Consider the following 14,340-nt stretch of genomic DNA (forward strand, 5'->3'; position numbering starts at 1 on the left):
TATTAACAGATTACATTAAAAGGCAAAAATGTTCATGATACTCCTTCTACCGTACTTTGGTGCCACATGTTTTCTAACCACTCAGAGCAGTAAAAAAAAGGCAGGGAAAAAATCTTTATGTGGTCAGACTGTGTTCATCTCTCTTTCTCTCCCCTCACATATGCATATAATTAAAGACAGGCATGCACCACCCATCTTTTTGCATTTTACCACCCTCAAATTTTTAGGTCTTCTAATCTTTCAAAAGGAAAATCCCAATCACACAATTTGTTTGGTATTGTAACCCCTGTTTCCTGAGGAGGCATTTGGTAAAAATGATTAAATGTGTAGATAGAATTGGCACTTTTTATCAAATTACTGTAGTTACAATAATGTTATCAGCCTGTGAAGATGTTTAAATTCCTGGCAAATTCCTTCTGGTACATAGTCATACACACTAACATGAAACACTGTTTACAAGCAGTGGGGGCAGGGGATGGATTAAAAAAATATATACTGTGGGTATCCATAACATAACAACATTTCACATGTTTATTTGTGACATACATATCAATGTGTCACAATCTCTGTTATAATTAAGTCACAGATGCTGTGCATTTGTGGGAGTATGGTGATACAGAAGTATAGTGGCACAAACGAGATGTACCCAAAATAACATTTCTCATACACAGAAAATGACTTATTTGCAAGTATTTTCAGTGGAGTGACAGAAGGAAGAAAAGCAAGAATATTAGCAGTGGTATCCCTGCTTTATTCTTGTCTATTGTCCAACTATCCTGAAAGACAGGCAAGGAAACACACAGTCCAGGAACAGGACTGAGCAATGTATTAGTCTACTAATACCAGCAAGTTTATAAATTGGGGGTAACAAAACACTTGAACACAAACTTCTCTACATCCATCAACAAATAACTCAGGATGGAAATACACTGTTTCCCAAACCTCGTATTTATATATGTTACTGAAATAGGACTGACAGCTTTGCATTAACCTACTTTTGTACCAATTCCTAGGTGGTGGAAAATAGTCCAAAAGTGATGTAAAAAAGCAACATCACAACGGCTACCCATCATCACTATCACACTGCTAGTAGTCCCACTGGTTATATAGCGTTTTTCACTGCACAGATGTTAAACCAGCTTATGGGGGAGAAAACCTCCTCCTTCTCCTGGATGAAAAGAGAGGAACAGAAGCATGGAGGTACTCAGAACCAGGTTCCCTTTGAAATGAAGCTGCTACTACAGCGTTATTGATTTGAATAATGATTACATAGTGAACACATAAAGCAAAAGTTCTTGTGTAAAGTGTCAAATAACTGCAGACAATTATTTCCATATAGAATGGAAATACATGTTTTGCTGTCATCCTAGTCACATAAAACACAGTAATTTTCCAGTGAAAAATTGGTTTTCTTTTCAAATAGTAGCCATTTAGAACTTCACAGCTAGTTTGGTGTTTAAGCAGAATGTTGCTGGCATTCATATATGTGTATATACATACACATACAGACACGCACAGATCCTGGTTTACAGCTCAACCTTCTCCTTTCAGTACTGGCTTTCCATCAGGGAAAAAAAAAGAAAAAGAAGTGCCCAAGCTAGCCCACAGCAGATACAGCAAAAAGGCAGTAGGTTTCAGGGCAGCCACCTTATCGGTTTCCTCTGGTTTTGCTCCAGCAATCCATGGCATTGCAGTCCATTGCTTCTCCTTCCCAGGCAGCGTTTTCACTTGGAAAATGTGGTCTCTTTTTTTCTATTTGGTTTTCATTTTATAAAACCAGTGTAAATCAACAAGCAATGAGTCAGACACACACTATACATAAACATAAAACCAAACCATCTGAAAGTGACAGAACATACTAGATGAGGAAAAATAAATACAGAGATAAAAGAACTTGGAAGGGCCCCAACTTCAATACAAAGAAATCGACACAGAAAAGACACAAAACCACAACAATGAAGTTACACTTTTACATAAATGTCTATTTTAACCAAAAAGATATTTATAGCTATTAAATGAACCAATGTGTCGTGGACATTTGAAAATTTGACCAGCATTTGTACCTATGCATATACCACTATGCGTAGAAATATTCAGGTACTACTCAGAAATTTGAGGAATAATTTCTTGGCAGTAACCATAAATTAAGAAAATAGTCATTAAAGAAGTGATCCATACAGTCAGTGACTGTATTATCTGCATGCACATACTCACAGTTCAGATTGCTTAAGTATCTTATTGAAATAATGTCTTATTAACAAAAATCATTTGGTAGCATCAAGCAAGCTTAATTGAAGTTCACCTCTCTGGGGACTGAAGAGAATACTGAAGAATTTAATGGGATAGGAGAACACATTTAGGAGCAAAGGGTAGGAACAACAGTGGAAGAAAAGGGTAACAACTGAAGATAAATTGATTGCTTTTGAAGACTGATTTGCTCTTCTACTCTATGAAAGAAGCAGCAAATAACTCATAAAACTAAAAGTTTCACAACAGCAAGAGAAATTTATTTGGGTCGTTTTCTTGCCACAAGCATTCAGGATAATATTTGTAGAAAATCATTTTCCAAACTGCTGTTTTAAGGTTCAGTCAGGGAGGAGGTATAGAGAAAAAGTAGGTAAATTCCTTTTACAGACTTTTGGAGATTAAGGTGAGTAAATTTTAACGACGACATTAAAGATGTTCCAAAGAAGTCAACGCTGTAAATTAACCGATCATGTAAAGCCCTTCTGAAACAACACACAGGCTGTGTGTGTGCTTATGCACAAGCTGTCTATGAAGAGTTAAAGAGGGGGAAAAGGAGGGAAAAGTTCTACTGTCACTGAAAAGTTATCTCCATCAATCTGTGTAAATCAGAGTGACATTTAAGATGTCCTTAACACACAGGAAAATACTGCCATCACCTCCATTTTTTTCTAGTGACTCTAATTCAGTTGTTCTTGTAGAATAATAAAGTTCCACACATTATTTAAAGTCCGGTCCAATGGTAAGTGATAAAAAGTTAATGTATACTTAGTATAAACAAATATTACATTAGCCAAAGAAAGTGTTAATCTAAAGGACAAACTGCATTTACTATATTACATACAGGGTTGTACGGAAACACATGCGGACAAGCGTCTGCAGTGACATACCCCTTGTGTCTGTAGGGACAGAGGTGTGATACGCCGCTTTTCCCACTCATTTGGGCGTGGTTCAGGTGTGGATTCCATGAAATTGCGCTTGAGCTCACTAATGCTAGCCTGGTGTTTCAGTAAGTCGTCCTGGGTCTTATCCAGGTCCTAGCAACCCGCAACGTAAAACAAAGTAGGACAAAACACAACAACAAAAGCAAACTTAACTGGAAAAAAAAAAGAAAAAAAAGAAACCAAACCAAGGAAAGTGCCTTGTGTCTGAAGAGCTGTTCTTCTTTGGAGTGCCTTAAAATAAAGAAGTTTAAGGCTATATGGGAACTAAGATTTTTTTGGTTTTGTTTTTGTAATGAAGGGCCACTCATACACTGTTTCTTCCATATTTTAAGGCAAAGGAAAATGAAATGCCGTGCATGGTTATTTAACAGAGGGCTATTTTCATCCAAAACATGAAACTAGCTCTATGAAACAATAATAACTTCCAGTAATTACTTGTTTTCATCTAAAATTTCTAAGCACAGAAGCAAGTGTTTTGGGATATTGCACAACGAACATCACTGAAGGCAGCTGGAAGAAAGAATAGTCTAACCCAAGAAGCATTATAAAAATGCATCTTTCTTGGTATTACAAGCTCCATGAAAAATACTTACTTCTGTGAAGACAATACTACAGGGCCAAATATGCAAGCAGCTAACACCTGCTTAACTTCAGAGGGACTATTCATTGTGCCTGTCATGTAGGCTTAAATTTACTGGAAGAATCACATTTAAAGACTTAAAGCCTGGTATCTGCCAATTCCACATTTAAGAACCTGACAGGAGACACAGCACTCAAGTAGGGATAGTTTTTGTGCACACCAATACCAAAGAGATGTTCTCTCTAAATTGCACCTACATAGGCAAGTGCCAAAGGGGACACCACATCGTGAATATCAAATTCGATTTTGTGATGACCCACTGAGACTAAGCTGCAGCACCTTGGATCAAATAACTACAAACTAGTCTTTCACCTTATACCAGATACAGGAGCAGACATAAGGATCAGGAGCTATACAGAAACATAACTGTTCTGGTAAGCAGGCAAAAATCTATCTGCTTAGCTCTCTTGGAAATTAATTATCCTTTAAATACAATGCTGGGCTTTGGTGGGAAGAGCAGATTTCACTCTGCTTTCATAATCTGTGCACTTTGAACACTAAGAACCTCTCCCCTTGTGGCAACTCAGTAGGTTCATATTGTCACAGGACCAATGCTTCACTTTTAATTTAGGACTAACAAACGAGACATTAAATATGTCCCCCTGAAGGATGTATTTTCTGAGTGAAGTAAAACCTTGTGCAAAAGCCATTCTATTACCCAACTGAAGCTTGTAACAATCCTGTTATAATTTTAAAACCTGTCTTGGCTTGACACAAGGCACGTTTCTTGGACTTGATCAAAGCACACGCAATGCACACTTTCAGTGCTTTAGTAAGTTATACACAAGCAAAGTTTCAATAATGATCAAAAGCTGCAAAAAGCAAAAAAAAATGTATTAGTTGGGTTACTGCGATCCATACATCTCCTTATTACTGAACAAAACCAATGATTTTTAAAAAGACAGTTTTTGTGACAAAGGGAATTATTTATAGCCCCATCTGGATGAATAAAATAAATTAAAGACAGCAGTAGGATTTTCTAAACTTTCTTCAGTTACTAGTTTATGTTATTAACCACAAGTTAAATGACACTGATTATAACTACAGACAGTCTTTGATAAAATAATCCAGATTAACAGACTATATGGAAATTCTTATAATAAAAATCTCTACTTCAGTGACAAAGCACTACACATTAACATACTGTTCAAAGCTCTTTGTTGTTGCTCATCTTCAACGAAAGCCAACCTTTAGGAAGCAAGAATTACTTCCATTTGAAAACTGAAAAAATAAGGCAAAGATTTCTGAGGCATATCTAAACATTCGCTTTAAAAACCTGATCCTCACATACCTTTCTCAAAGCTCCTAAAAATCAATGAGTGTCAGAACCAGAATTAGTTTTTCCATACTTCCATCACTGCTTGTGCCTTACTAACTCCATTTATTCAGATAATGTATTTGATAAATGTTGATTAAACTGGTGAAAACTAGAAACCCTGCTCAACAGAAGATGCACACATTAAGGAGCAATGTATAAAAAAATCCCATTTAGGATTATGAATTGGACCCATGTGTTGCTTTATCTAAATAGGGCTATTATTCCCAGTTGCCACCTTGAAAACATCTAGCAAAAATATACAAAATGTACACTCAACATTCAAGCTGAAGGGGGTTTTTCTTTGTTTGGAATTTTTTGGTGGTTTGTTTTTGTTTTGTTTTTAATTTAACTCGGAAACTAGAATGATAACATGCAACATTTCCAAGCTGTTTTTCCCCCATGCACTTCATGCACTGTGTCCGTAACAGCCTGCAGGTGACCTCCCATCCCATGCAGCCTGGCAGCCCGTGAGAAGGGAAAGTGTTTCTTATATTATATACAAACCTCCAACATTAAATTGCTATGTCTGACATAAATATTTTCCCCGTCTACTCTCAAGGAATTGCTCTGTGAAATTAAGCCACACACACACAAAAAAAAAAAAAAAAAAAAGAAAAGAAAAGAAAACAAAGTAAACATAAAATGTACAGCAAGTAAATAAAAAAAGACCCTTAGAATCAGACAGTTAAATAAAGGAAATAAAATGGTATGGTCAAAAGGCACTACTCCGACTAAATCCACAGAAAGTTTAGGGTGCTAACAAGGCAGGCAGCTACAGTCAGATTTAATTGTAAAAAAACAACCATGCACCTTCTGCTGTGCTTCCTCCTCTTCAGAGTCCACCTATGTGAGCACGTGGCAAATTATCAAGAAAAGGAACCGTTAACATACGCTTACAGACTAACACAGAGGCTTCATCTCTTTGTAAATGCTGCAAAGCGTGCTATATTTACAGACCTTTACTGTTTCGGCCCCAGATGTTGTTGAAATTATTAAGCGACTTTGGTCTTCCTTCACCTACATTGTTGTAGAATGGCTGAAGTAATACTTGGCATGTGGCATGAAAAATGGAAGTTTCATACTATGTCCCTTTCTTGCTGTACTTTTCAGTGTTTTCCCAGATGGAAATTTAAGAATGAGTAAAGAAAAAAGATGATATGCGTAATTTCTGTGGTAAGCACCTTAAACTCTGCAACAAGTTGATGGGAAAATGGAATCTAGTGCATGAGTTCTTTTGGTAAGGGAGTCTAGGATTCAAGTCAAACACCTAAATACTGTATTTACAAATTGTCTTAATTATTTTCAGAATGTTGCTGTCTTGGGATGAGTTATTTGCACCCCACCCCCCTTTTTAGGTGAATATATCCTTCTTCAAACTGCAATGCACTCTGTTGGAAATGATAGCTGATCTTCATATCTTACCTACAAATATTCTGAATGCCTTAAGGAACAGCATTCTTTAAAAAGCAAACCACTTCCCAGTCTTTCCACAGGTACAAATATCAACTGCTAATCTTAGGAAAAGGTGCATTTAGAAGTCAACACTGTGCAAGTGCATAAATTTGAAGAGGTGTTTACTTATTGCACATACTGTTGCATTTCGGATTCTGTGTGAATGCACACATAACGTGGTACATATTGCATTTTTATTCATTTCTCGCTTATCTGGGGTTCTATTTTCTGCAACTTTATGTTACAAATGATGTATTGAATTAGGTTACAGAAAAATTGAGAACGTCTTTAAAGTCATGTTTTCCCTTATTTTAAACTTAGACTGGTGTTTTTAATGGCATCGTGTCGTATTTAGCATGTTTTTAATACGTACATTGTATTGATTTAATCAATTTAACAAACTGTTAAATGTAACATTGAACAGGCCCTCCCCCTTTTTGATTCTATAATATTTGGTTTCATATTTCCTTTGAAGATCAAAATAAACCACCTTTTTCTAGTGGTATTGCTATAACATGCACAGCAGACTTCAGGAAAGGAGGCATTTTGTCACCCACTCCAGACGATCAGAGCAACATATTAGTGTGACTGAGGCTTCTGTACAGCAATTTTAACAGTGTATTTCAAAGCATGTTCAGACTCCAGTGATTAAAGTCTGACACAACTTGCAATCCCAGCTTATGAACACAATCAGTCTCCACCTTAACTGCTGCTAGAGATTAATCAAAGCACTGAAAAAAAAAATAGTGCCTTGGACAGACTCAACTTTGCACACACCCTTGTAGAGCAGAAACATCTGAAATCTGGAATAACAAAAAAGATGGTTTTAAAGCATTCACAGTTTTCTGAATTCAGCTTTTAGGAATTTCACTTTTTAGAGCTAAACAGAACTTTGGAGAGGTGCATTCCAGTCAATGCATGCAGGAGACATGCATTTTAACACAAACTCATAGTGCAAGCAGGACAACTTGCAAAGAGTATCAAGTAATAATATATCTATTATTACACATTATATATGACATCTATTATACAGCACTTTCAGTATTCAGATTTATGTGCTTATAAACATTTTGAACTACAAAGCAACTCTTAACTGCAGCGCAGTATCTGTGGAATCTAATGAAATTATGCATGCTGTAGGAATTCAGGCAGAAAAACCACCAGCTATCTATTGACTAAAAATCCCACAATGGCAACTTTTCACAAATGAGAAAAGTTAGAAAGCTACAGATACACGTGTGTGTGTGTATTTATATATACAGACATGTACATAGACATATCCCTGTACTAGGAAGTGTGCAAAACTGAGCAAGCCTCTGGGAGAGCAAGCATAAAAGCTATGTGCAAGTGTCAACATTTAAGCAACAAAATTACACACCTCCTCTTCCTCTGCTTTGTCATTCAGGTCATTGTCATTAGAGGCACTAAAGTAAGTCGCCTTAGGCTCCAGGTAGCAGAGCGACAGAGCGAGAGGAAGGGAAAATGTGAGTGAAAAAGGAATAGACTGGAAAGCAGACAGAAGTAGCACGAAGATAAGGAGAAAAGAGGGGATGAAGGAAGGAGAGGTAATAGGAATATAGTGCTGAAGGCCAGGTGGGAGGAAAGAGATGCAAACATCAGGAAGGCTAGGAAAAGTAATATAACCATCCTCATCAAGCAGCGAACGGAAACTAAAAGAAAAGCATCTGATAAAGCTGCATGAGACACACAACTCGGTGCTTTTGTAGTCATTTGTATGGATTTTTCCCTCCACAGCAGGGGAGCCTCGACTAGCCAGGGGTCTCATAGATTCAAAGATATTCGGTGAAGCTATATTGGTTTTATTATGATCTGGCGGTTCTTTCATGGAATTGCACTCTGAGATGTCTGGGATGGTAAGGAGGGGCTCCCCAAAAGGATCTTCCTCTGAAATATCTGAAAGCATGTCCATCTCAGGGACAGGTGATAGGTTTGTGAGATGGGATGACACAGAATGGATGGGTAGTGATGATGGGTGTACGTGAGTGAGCCGAAGAAAAAAATTCTGTGCACAGTGGAAAATGAAAGCACAGCAAAATGCAGGTTTGAAGGCACAAGAAGAGGGAAAAAAAAGAAATTATTAGTTAGTGAAAATTTTTACTTAGAAGCAGGGATAGCTCTACTAATGCAATAGAAATGCCAAATAAAAATAGAAATCCCCTTGTGTTTTACAAGCAGCAAAACTTGTTTACTTCTGTGGATTACGAAAGGAACCCAGTACGAATGTTTTGTTCTCAGGCTGTAAAGAACTGTGCACTTTTGAACTGTAATAGTCACTTACAACAGATGGAAGCGGACAGACATTCAAAGCTTTGGCAGAAAGGTCAGAGGACAGTGCAGTACACGAAAGACAAGCTGGCACTTTGATTCTCGGGTTTATAACCATTTCCTCCAAGACTTAAAGAGAGCCAGAAAGGAAAAGAAGTATCTGCGCTAGGGGGGAAAGAAAGCTGTTCACAGAGTTGGCATGTGTAACAAAACCTTACTGAACAGCTTCCTGGAACAACTTCCCAAAACACAGCTTTTTTTTTTTTTCCCCTTCTTTTGGTTAAAATATTGAAAGATACTGCCACTTTGAAAACAAGGGAGTATCACCATTTTACCAAGCCCAAAGTCAAAACATCGTAATTTATTTTACCATTTTTCTCCCATAAAGAAACTCTGTGTGTGCATTTTTCCTAGGCTAATTCAAAATTATTTCAACTTGCCAGCAAACAAAAAAAAATGCAACTGTTGGTATTTGTTCCCTTCCTACACTTGAATGCAGTGGGAACATGTGAACCGCACAGAGAAACTCAGCAGTCCCCCTAGGAATCAAATGGGTAGCTAACTTGCAAAAATGTTTGAAAACAAAATTACTCTTTAAATATGAAAGAAAGTTCTGGAGAACTGCCAGAAATAGAAATGATCTCCAAGAGAGAAGAGCAGCAGATTTTAGCTGACACTTTGGAAAGAAATTTTTACATCAAATCATACAAGATCTAAATTTAATTTTTTGACCTATTCCCCCAGTAGCTCAAACAAACAAGACAAGCAAATGGTTGTTAGCAACAGGAACAGACCAAAGTACTCAACTTTTCACAGAAATCTACTTCCCAGTCAACATAAAAGTTTTTAAAGGATGAAATAATTCTGCAATGGCTACTAAAACCATACTGTTCCCTACGGTAATTAAACACAGTCATAATATACCCAACTTTGTAGATGTACACAACTGTGGATATACTAACAACTTTTTTTAAAGTCTAAACAAACTAAGGAAATGAATAAAACATTATTTACCCTTTGAAACATTTTTTTCAAGAACTCATGAAAGCTTACTGAGAATTCAAATTAAATTTAGAGCAATAAAAGAAACCCTAGGTCAATGCCGTTCAGAAGTTTGTATTCTCTTTTGTTTACATACACTTACATTAAGTTAAACCTACGGAAAGCACTTGGCAATTTTCCTTTAATATTTTAATATGGTGTTCTGTATGATGCTCAGAAGTGATAGGCACTAAATAACCACACATGGACACACACCACATGAACAAATAATTTCGGTGTGAAAGTCAGCCATACCTTTCCATCCTGAGTCAATTCTAATTGTGGAGTTTTGACTGGGCTTCCATCTTCTTCTCTGCCACCTTCTTTTAACTTGGCCTGACCAGCAGCTTCAATGTCGATGATTTTATCTCCAGCAGCCTGCCCTCCAGCAGCAGGGAAGTCTCTTAGCAGACTTTGATCTGAGATACCCATGGGAGCTATTAGAGAACAAAATAATTTTGGTTAATTGGGGTAAGTTGGAACATTTTGTTTTTAAGACTTCTTAACAGAATTATTTTATGGTGATGTCAGCAATGAGCAATACAGGCTAGTTATTGAGTGATACAGTATTTTTCAGTTTCTTGGCTTAGCAAAAAGTCTGTGGTTCTCATTGCACTGATATGAACAGCAATGTACCCTTGTCATATAACGTGCACTTACTATGCAAGGGAAAAAAACCCTCATGATATCAGGTAGGTATTTAATTATCAACTTTCTGATTAGTCTTGGAAGATAAATTGAAGGTACTGTTCTTGCGACTGTGTAAATCACAATAACAAAAGAGAGAAACAGGCAACAGTGTTTTGTGGAAATTCACTATTTTGAGAAGACTGTTTTAATGCAATATATAAACAGCTATGCATATAACTGTCACAGTATTTTTATTCTGGAGCCTTAGCAAAACTGCAGAAACAACAGCTCAGTGAAAGTAACTTTTCCTCCTTATATCCTTGCAAAAAATGGAAGGGGGAAACACTGAATATGTATAGTTGAATATAGTCAAAGCACAAGAGAGTGAAAGGCCTTAAATTAGTTTTTTCTCTTATTTGATTCAGCATAATAGTATTAATGAGCAGGATGGCTTTTTTTTAATATCAGGATGACTGGCTCAGTCAAAATAGTAGTAATGAAATACAGGAGAATTCATTAAATCAAGCAGCTTTAATAAACACAACTTTGATATAAACTTAATTCATTTAGCAATCTTCTGTAACACCTCCATGTGCCTTGACTTTACAAAGCCAAGGTGCAGAAAGCTGAGAGGAAGAGGCATTTCTTGAAGTACCTTTGAGGGATATCCTCTTTTGAAAACAGTGTCAGCTCCACATCAAAGGCTCCCTTAAGCTGTGAAGAAGCCAAGGCCAGCTAATGGCAAATGTGGGATTTGGGATGTTAGGCTTTCACGGCCTTTCTAAGTAGTAAGTTCTGCAATTTAAGCTTCTGATCCCTTCTTAGGTGGCAAATAGAGCATTTCTTGGGTATACGTCCCTCAAGTTCCACAAGTAACTTTGGACAAATCACAGAGTAATTTAGGTTGGAAGGAACATCTGGAGGTCAGCTAGTCCAACCCCCTGCTCAGAGCAGGTCCAATTTAATCAGGTTGCTCAGGGACTTGTCCAGTTGAGTTTTGAGCATATCCAAGGTCTTTCTAAACAAACTAAAAAAATTTTTGTTTCTAACTGAAATTTGCTGTGTCTCAACTTGCAGGCACTCCCCATTGCCTTATCACTGGGCACCTCCGAGAAAAGCGTGGCTCCGTCTGTTCTATACCTTCCCTGTAGGCAGCTGTAGACAGCAGTATCTCACCACAGCCTTCTCTTCTTAAAGCTGAAGGACCACAGTTCCCTCAGCCTCTCCTCATGCATTATGGGCCACCAGCCCTCTGGCCAGCTTGGTGGCCCTTACTGGGCTCGTTGCAATAATCAATGCCCATCTAATGCTGGGGAGCCCAAAGATGGACACAGTACTCCAGATATGGTCTTCACAAAGTACTGAATAGAGAGGAATAATATTTCTTCTAATGTGCTGGCTATGCTCTTGCTAATACAGCCCAGGATCCAGTTGACCTTCTTTGCTGTAAGGGCACACTGTTGACGCATGTTCAACTTGTCCAGCAGGAGTTTTCTCAGAATCCAGCAGATCCTTTTCTGCAAAGCTGCTTTCAGTGCAGTTGGTCTCCCAGCATATACTGGTGTATGGTGTTACTCCTCCTCAGATGCAGGACTTTGCATTTATTTTTGTTGAATTTTATAAGGTTCCTTTCAGTCCATTCCTCCAGCATGCTGCAGTCCCTCTAGTGAGGGCGAGGTGGGAGCGGAGCAAGAGTAACCCTTACAAGGATGAGTACACAACTCTAGGTAATGGCACTGGACATGCTGCTCACAAAGGAGAGGCAGAGTGCAAGCGCACTCTCTACAGGATTTCTCCTTTCAAGTGCACACTCACAGGTGAACCTACATCTGGACTACTGCCTAAAGAAAGAACAATATTTAAGTTTGACTTTGAATGAACATAGTTTAAAACGATTACAGCCTGCAGATGGCAACACCAGCCAGATGCCTTAAATGCTGCCAGGAATAGCTGGTTTCATTTGAGATGAAACTAAAGATGATTAAGGGGAAGAAAAGGAAAACCAAGAGCAATGTTTCATCATGCTCAAAATTTTTACTGTGATGGCTCCATAAGAGTGAAAGTTTGGGCCTGAACACACATGCATACACCTTTGTATTCTTCAGATGATGCACAAGGGATCTCAGAAAGGCTTGCTGATACAATCTCTGAGAGTTGGGCAGAAATCAAATTGTTTCTAACCAAAAGAAGCACAGGAACTAAAACCAATGCAGACAGTACCACTGATGTGGTGATGAGTCTTTTGGTTGCCACAAGGACTCATCACACACTACCAGGACAAGCACTTTTGCCTCTTATTTTTGCTTAGGTTCTCAGAAGGTAAGACTTTGCAGGTTTCCCAAGCAAGTGTCACAGTTTGCTCATTTGTCCCAGTATAGAAGAATGAATATTTGCAGAAGTAAAAGTCTTCTAAGTAAAAGATTTTTGGAGAAAAAAAGTAAAGTTAACAGCTGAATTGTAGCTAAAGTCATACCATTGTCACAGTTCACTTATATTCAGGCATACACAACTTCACTAGAATAAAAGTCAAGCTTCACATCACTTTTCTGAAGAATTTTGGTACCTTATAGTTATTTCAGAAGTGATTTAGAGTAAAACATGTGCTTCTACATCTCTCACACATACTGCTGTTCTACCTGCCTTTGGAAAGCATGCCTGTTTCCAATAAAGGAAACCAGAAGGTATTTCTGCTCAAAGAGACCAAACACCAGTAATGACATAAAAATTTTAGCTAGTCAAACACCCTCAACATAAAACTTGCTAACTAAACACAGAAGTAACGAATAAATATACTAGGATTACAATACACTGAACAAAATGATACAAAACTAAAAAAGAACTTGTTCTGCCTTTTCTGTTTGGTGTAGAGAGGTACTCAGGCCAACCCAGAGCCCAAAAGATGCCGCTGACCAAACAATTCTAATCAACAGCATATAGTGCATGCCTATCCCGTAAAACGGATATGAGTGGAGAACACAGATGCTGTATGTCCAATATAGAATCCTCTGTATAGTCACAGCAGTGCCATACAATTTAGACAGTGACTTAACTTACTGTTTAGGTCACCTAAAATTGACAAGTAACCAAAGTGGCTACTCTTCACATCACCCATCAGAAACTGAAATTCATAGATTTGTCAATTGACATTCTGGCCATCCATAATGTCAACATTTTTGAATACTGGTCAGATCAGAGTGACAACCCATAATGTAATCATTACACTGAAGAAATACCTCCATCAAGGCTCCTGGAAACACGTTTGCTTGAAGTGCGCTCGAAGTACGGAGCTGGTCTGTCTATGAGGTTGCTAGCCTGTCGTGTCTGTGCTTGAGTACGTCCACTGTAGCGGAACTTGGAACCCAAGGTTAGAAACTTCGCTTTTGGAGGCTGTTCTGGTGATACCAGTCTAAAAAGTAAATATGAGGAAAGTCAGTTAAAAAGGCTTTATTTTATGTGTTTAATGGGGTACTTTAAAGCTACTTATTATGTTTTAACTTTAGTTCACCAAGCATGATTTGTGCACTCCAAGAAAGGATTCTACCATAAACTCTGAAAAGAACTTCTAAAACAATGCATGTTATTTATTATTTACAGTTGGAATTGAAGTGATGCTGATAATCATCACATTTTCCACAGTATGACTAAGCATCTGGGATCCTTATCTTTTGGTGTTATCTCGGTTAAATGGCATTTTTTCTAGAAAGCTAAGGCCATTATAGGCCCACGTAGAATACCTCTCAGACCTCTCTCCTTAGAATGTTACTTATAGTAGAAACTACACATCC

At 37.8% G+C, this 14,340-nt stretch overlaps 1 protein-coding gene across 4 annotated transcripts in view; it reads right to left on the reverse strand.

The window, feature by feature from the left end:
- Positions 1-14,340, reverse strand: part of EPB41L2 (erythrocyte membrane protein band 4.1-like 2) — a 131,536-nt gene that overhangs the window by 14,450 nt on the left and 102,746 nt on the right. For 2 of the 4 annotated variants that reach the window (XM_009319041.1, XM_009319042.1), the window contains exons 11-15: positions 13,789-13,961; positions 10,181-10,362; positions 5,651-5,713; positions 3,135-3,281; positions 1,648-1,752 (exon numbers count right to left, since the gene is read on the reverse strand). In XM_009319041.1, coding sequence (XP_009317316.1) covers positions 1,648-1,752; positions 3,135-3,281; positions 5,651-5,713; positions 10,181-10,362; positions 13,789-13,961 — 670 coding nt within the window. The remainder of the gene's footprint in view (positions 1-1,647; positions 1,753-3,134; positions 3,282-5,650; positions 5,714-10,180; positions 10,363-13,788; positions 13,962-14,340) is intronic. The other 2 variants (XM_009319044.1, XM_009319043.1) reach the window with 1 other exon arrangement.

This window comes from Pygoscelis adeliae, unplaced genomic scaffold, assembly GCF_000699105.1.
Source record: "Pygoscelis adeliae isolate BGI_AS28 unplaced genomic scaffold, ASM69910v1 Scaffold172, whole genome shotgun sequence".
NCBI lineage: Eukaryota > Metazoa > Chordata > Aves > Sphenisciformes > Spheniscidae > Pygoscelis > Pygoscelis adeliae.